At 38.2% G+C, this 6,521-nt stretch overlaps 1 protein-coding gene across 1 annotated transcript in view; it reads right to left on the bottom strand.

Annotated features, from left to right (window-relative positions):
- The window catches only part of Stk3 (serine/threonine kinase 3), a 246,765-nt gene that overhangs the window by 163,769 nt on the left and 76,475 nt on the right, over positions 1–6,521 (bottom strand). Inside the window, exons 5-6 of the mRNA XM_021216579.2 lie at positions 2,654–2,818; positions 2,035–2,202 (exon numbers count right to left, since the gene is read on the bottom strand). Of these exons, the coding sequence (XP_021072238.1) occupies positions 2,035–2,202; positions 2,654–2,818 (333 nt within the window). The remainder of the gene's footprint in view (positions 1–2,034; positions 2,203–2,653; positions 2,819–6,521) is intronic.

Below are 6,521 nucleotides of genomic sequence, written 5' to 3' on the forward strand. Positions count from 1 at the left end.
GGTTTGGAAGATCCCAACTATCTACGCCTCCAATGTCAGGGGATCTGATACCCTGGACTAACGTCTGTGGGCAACACACACAAGAAAGATATACACAGGCAAAACACCATGCACATTGAACAAACAAACAAATAAAACCTGAGTTGGGACTTGAAAACCCAGCAGGAGTCAAAATGATAGAAAAAGAGACCAAGGCATCTGTGGCGGTTTGAATAAAAATGGCCTCCATAGGTCCACAGTGAGTGACACAGTTAAAAGGAACGGTCTTGTTGGAGTAGGTATGACTTTGTTAGAGAACGTGCATAACTAGAGCACAGGCTTTGAGGTCTCAGAAGCTCAAGCCAAACCTAATTATCGATATCTCTTCTTGCTGCCTGCCATTCCAGATATAGAATTCCAGATACCTCTCCAGCACCCTATCTGACAACACATTGCCATGCTTCCTCCCATCATGATAATAATAAACTAAATCTCTGTGCTTAAATCTCTTCCTGTATAAAAGCTGCCTTGTTGTCTCTTCGCAGCAACAGAACAATGACTAAGACAGTATCCTAGAAGGATGCTTGCAATGGAGCATATCTAAAGGATTCTTTAAAAAGAAATACTATATTTCAATATATTTTTACTATCTTATAAGCATGAATTTAAACTCAAGTGAATTTTAAGATCATTAAAGCAGGGGTCACAGACTACAGTTCCTTTCAATCTGATAGAGGGGCTGTAACATGGCCAAATTTCATGTGCTAAACCACTTGTTTGGAAAAGATTTCCAAACGGTAGAAGCAGAACGGCTACAGTGTAAGACTCACCTCTAGAACTCAGCTGGGGCGCTGCAGGTAAACTGCAGACCTTTCCTGAGACTTAATTACATCTCACTAGAGAACCATCCCATGAACGTCCTGTCCAAGGACCTGAGGTAACTGACACGCAAAGAAGAATGAAGAGTTCATGTTCGTGTTCCTATGCTGGCTTTGCTATTTTTTATGTTCTTTCCAAGTAAATAATTTATTATAATATTTTATTATAAACTATTTTAATATTTGGAATTTATTTTTACTTTAAATAATGCCAGAGGAGTTTATACATACAAAGATAATATCAATGGAGTACAACTGTATTGTGTTTCAATATGTCAATTAGATTTTTAAATATTTTCAACACTGTAATAATCTGTACTATCATGACAGCTTTGTAATAATAAATATAATTCCAATTTATTCCTCATTAGATATTCAAAAGAATTCCCTTTTTCTTCATCTATTTACTTCACTTGCCTTTCCACATCACCTTATCTATTCCATAAATATGCAGGGAAACTCACTCTTTATGACTATATCCTCCCTAGGGTAACTACTGCCACTAGATGGCAGTGTGTGTGTGTGTGTGTTTGTATGTATGTATGTATATGTATATGTATATGTATATGTATATGTATATGTATATGTATGTATGTATATATGCCAGAAAGTCACATATTACTATAACCTAAAAACTGTGTCATTACAAACCCTAAAGACAACAAACTAGACTTTAATATGCAAGATATATACTTTAAATGCAAAATTTACCATGGAATCAGAGGCAGGTGACTGTGATTAAAAACAAGTATATTATCTAAGTAAACATTTACTAAATAAATAAATACTTTTAATATCAGCTTAAAGAACACAGGAGGAGGAAGGAAAAGGCACAGAAAGGTAGGAAGGACTTACTGAGGACTGGAAGGAAGGACTAATTTCTTAAACCGTAGAAAGTAATGAGCTAAAAAAACAAGGGGCAAAAGTCTCTTCTACTGAAAAGCAAGGAACCTGTGGTAGTGTTTGGGGTGGAAGAGAATAGCACTTGTTACAGATAAACAGCTGTCAGAGCTCTTTCTTCACAATTCATTATTCAGTGAAAAATGGTAAGAAATGAAGTTACTCATCTTTAAGGATCAACTCCTGCACAGACTCTAAATTCCCTTTGCCTTTGTTCAATCATTACGAAATTGCAAAACTCAAAACCAATGCTTTTAGTAAAATATAATTGTCTTACCCTCATTGGATGTATATCAGCATAAGGAGGTTTTCCTTCTGCCATTTCTATAGAAGTAATGCCAAGGGACCAGATGTCAGCCACACAGTTGTAACCTATTTCTTGAATTACCTCAGGAGCCATCCAAAATGGGGTTCCTATTACAGTATTGCGTTTTGCCATTGTATCCTGCAATGATGTTACATAAGCATAATAAATACTGCACAAAAACACAAAGTAAAAAAGTTTAACAACATATTCATTGAAACATGTGATCTCCTAGTATCACAGATTCTATTCAAAATTGACTACTTTCCACGTTTCAACTAGTTATAACATGACATATTTTAGGAATCTCAAATTGTAAAATACCAGTTCTTAACTCATTACCATGATAGCAATAAAAGCAACAAACCAATGTGCCAAGAAATTCAATACTGCTTCCCTTTCATCAATGTGAGCATTGTGATGGTAAAGGTACTCAGTATCTAGTGACCCTGACATTGTAAACAGACTTAAATACGGCTTCTTCTGCTTAAGAGTAACAAAGCTACCCTTCTATACTCCCCTAATTATCAGTTTAGTCAGTCCACCCTGAAAAAATGGTCAAAATACATACAAATTACTAAAGCCAACTTACTGTTAACTGGCCAGCCACTCCAAAATCTGCAAGCTTGGCATGTCCTTCTGTATTGAGGAGAATATTCCCGGCTTTTATATCTCTGTGTATTTTCCTCATAAAATGCAAATATTCTAATCCTTTCAATGTGGATTTTAGAATAGTTGCAATTTCATCTTCTGTTAACTGGAAAAGAGTATTTTAAAAATCATGTTGAAATACAATCAGTAACAAGTACTTCTTTCCCCACCCCCTCTGTGTGTGTGTGGAGGGGTGTGTGTGTGTGTGTGTGTGTGTGTGTGTGTGTGTGTGTTTCAAGAAAAGGTTTCCCTGTGCAGCCCTAGCTATTCTAAAATCTGGCTCTAAAGACCAGGCTGGCCTCAAATTCAGCAATCCACCTGCCTCCCAAGTGCTGGGATTAAAGGCGTGTGCTATCACCAGGCACAAGTACTTAACAGCCATTACGCCTATACAAAAAAGATCAAGATTAATAAATCACAAAATTCCTGCCCTCTACACAGTGCCTTCATTCTATTATTGCATACTTTACTGAAGAATGAAAGATTATAAATTTCTTTAAAATGACCTGTGATGCACCAAAGTAAAAATGCATAACCTAAGAATCACCTTGTCTAGAACTCATGATTTCCCTTTGGGCCACTACAATTTGTTTTCCACTGATTATTTCATTTACCTTTAAAATAATCTTATAGTGTAGCATTATATTCTAAAATAATAACAAGTATTTGATCTTCTTTCCAAGTTCCTGTTAATAGAAAAGAATTTCTAAATCCCTTGTAATTTGCTAAACAAAAGAGATGAAAGGGACACACACACATACACACACACACACACACACACACACACACACACACACATACACACACGGTCTCATGTAGCTCAAGATCGCCTCAGACTTGCTGTCTAGCTGCTGGTGACGCTGAACATCTGGCCCTCCTACCTGCACTGCCCAGTTTGGGGCTTGCAGAGATTCATTATCGTACCCAGTTTACTAGGGGCTTCATGCGTGAGGGCAAGCACTCTAGCAGATGAACTACATCTCTAGCTCCTTTTTAAAAAATTATGATTCTTTCATACTAATGAAGTGACTTTTGGTGGGACCCTGAACAATTAAACAATAGGAAACGGTCACTAGAGGAAACAATCATGTCATTAGATGGTTGGTTGCTCAGCCATCTCATGACACGTGACTTACCTATGTCTATGTAATCCAATCAAACATAAATGGCTGAGCTACAGAGGAAGGTGTACTTTGACAGGAACAGGTGGTAACACAAGGACAAAGGTCAGTGGCAGCTGCCCCAGGGGAGCTAGAGAAGAACTAGAGGAAGGCTGGGAGGCTTTGTGGATATCCAGGAATATCTGAGAGGATGCTTTTGGTTTTATGCTTCTAGCATGTTACAGGTAAGGCAATTCTGGAGATGGCCGGAGGACTCACATATTCTGTATGCATATAGTCACTAAGCCACTCCTCCAGCCCCCATCACTAAGTAGGTGTTTTGGAGCCAACTGAACGAATGATTTCTTGGAACCTACACTAAAAGAAGGCAGGGGAAAACGTGATTAAAGACACTGCTTCCCTGTAGTTCTTTGCAATGATGTCTTCCTTGTGAGGTCTTGCCCTTCACTTCCCTGCCCACTTACATCAACAGATGATCCCTACCTGTCGAATGTGTTAGTGTTTGTACCTCCTACTCTGGGCCTTATGTACTTTCTGTTGGGTGGGGCTCAAGACCCAAGTAATGAGCAGGAGTTGAAAGTCTTCCAGATTGACAGTAAAAGGGTAATAATAAACAGCGCTGGTGTGGCAGCAGTCCACACTAGCCGAGGACTTGGTTGTTTGGGAGCTGAATTGATGAGGGTTCACTGGATCTCACCATGGGCAGCAGTGAAGCCCTGCCTCAAAAGCATTCCTGTTTGAAAGACATGTCACTTTTGTTTCACACGGTTTTGCCATTGTCAATACCTTGTATTTCTCTGTGGATTATTCTAACATATTTTGTTAAATGTGTATCAACCAAATTAAAAAAGGCTTTCATGGTAACATAAAAAAAAGAAGAAGAAGAAGGCAGGGGAGAAAAATTCCTTGGCTCAACTTCTCAAGCCTGTCTAAAAATGAGAAAAGGGTAGGCATATTAGAAAACTTATTTTGTTAACATATTATCCCTAGACTAGAGATGGAAAAGGACACTGTAAGAATACTACAGAATGCAAATCCTTAATAAAATACTAGCAGATACAAGTAGGATGTCGAAAGGATTTTATGTAACATGATCAAATAAAATTTATTTTTCAAAGGTAAAGATGGTGCAACATACAAAATTTGCAAGACATAATATACTATCAACAGAATGATGGAAAAAAGCCACATGATCACTCCAACTGTTAGTAGAAAAGCCAACAGACTAAACAGTAAATTTAAGAAGAGCAAGCTAGAGCTTGGAGGAGCCAGCACCATCTAACCCAGCAGGAGCAGCACATAGCACTGTGAGAAAGCACTGGGAAAGACCAGAGACTTGCTGCGGCCTCTCTTCTGCACCACACTACAAGTGCGCCAGAGCAATGAAGCATGAAAAGGACCAGAAGAGTGAAAGGATCTGTTTGCAGAATAGCAATAATAACACCTAAAAACTGTAAGAATAGGTAAGTTTAGCAAAGTAGCAAGATGGAAATTTTTGTAATTTCCTTTTAAGAAATGCTAATGATTTTGTGTGTTTATTTTGTTCTTTATATCTTGCTATTTATAATAACATCAAAAGAATAAAATACTTAGAAATTAACCAAGGGAAATATTTATACACTGATAACTAGGAAACACTACTGAAAGAAATCAGAGAGGAAATGGCAACAGAAATGGAACGATGGCGACACTCACACTACCTGCCTAGAAGCCCATGCCACACAAAGCAATCTACAGATTCAGTGTGATCTCAAGCAGAATCTCAGAGACATTAATGAAGAAACAAAGAAAAAACTCTTAAACTTAATGGAGCCAAGCTGGGTGATGGTTCCCAGCTATGAGCTCACAATTAAGGGGCAGAGGCGGGGTTGCCAGGACTTCAAACCCACCTGGGCCAGCATGGGTGACAAAGAACAGTCTGAACAAACCAGAAGATTATAGAGTTTTTATCTGAAGTCTTACTATTTACTGTCATAAGGAAAGACATACAGGTGACTGGAATAGAATGCTGATCCCAGAAACAGTCCATGTGTACCTAACCTAGTCACATGGTCCCAACAAGGTTATCAAAACCATTTAATAGGGGAAAGAAGAATCTTTTCTAACACTGTATCTAAATACTAACTCAAATGTATTAATATTTTAAAGACTAAATGCAAACAACTATTAGAAAAGACAGACAGGGAAAGCTTCACAGCATGAGAACTGGCAATGATTTTTCTTGATATAATCAAAAGGACACAAGTGCAAAAGAAAATACAATTTTTTTTTAATTTCTGTATTAAGAGAGTTAAATTCAGTCCCCAAAACAGGAAAATGCAAGTATTTTTGTGATCAAACAAATTTCCAAACTTTACAGAAAACAGAAAAGACAACAACAAAAGAAAAATTAGAAATAGACAAAAGACCGGAATAGATACTTCCTTAAAGATAAACTGACGCCAGTTAAGGAGATGCTCAGCAGGTCAGAACACAGAAGTCTCACATCCCGAGGTTGATCCCGGATTCAAATAAAAAGCCAGATGCAGGAGCATCCGTTTCTGATCTTAGCATTCCTACAGGGAGATGGGAGGTAGGAGAGCAAGAATGAGCCAGAAGACGCCAGGCGTGGTGGCGCACGCCTTTAATCCCAGCACTCAGGAGGCAGAGGCAGGTGGATTTCTGAGTTCGAGGCCAGCCTGGTCTACA

Source organism: Mus pahari, chromosome 17 (assembly GCF_900095145.1).
Source record: "Mus pahari chromosome 17, PAHARI_EIJ_v1.1, whole genome shotgun sequence".
In the NCBI taxonomy this organism is placed as follows: Eukaryota; Metazoa; Chordata; class Mammalia; order Rodentia; family Muridae; genus Mus; species Mus pahari.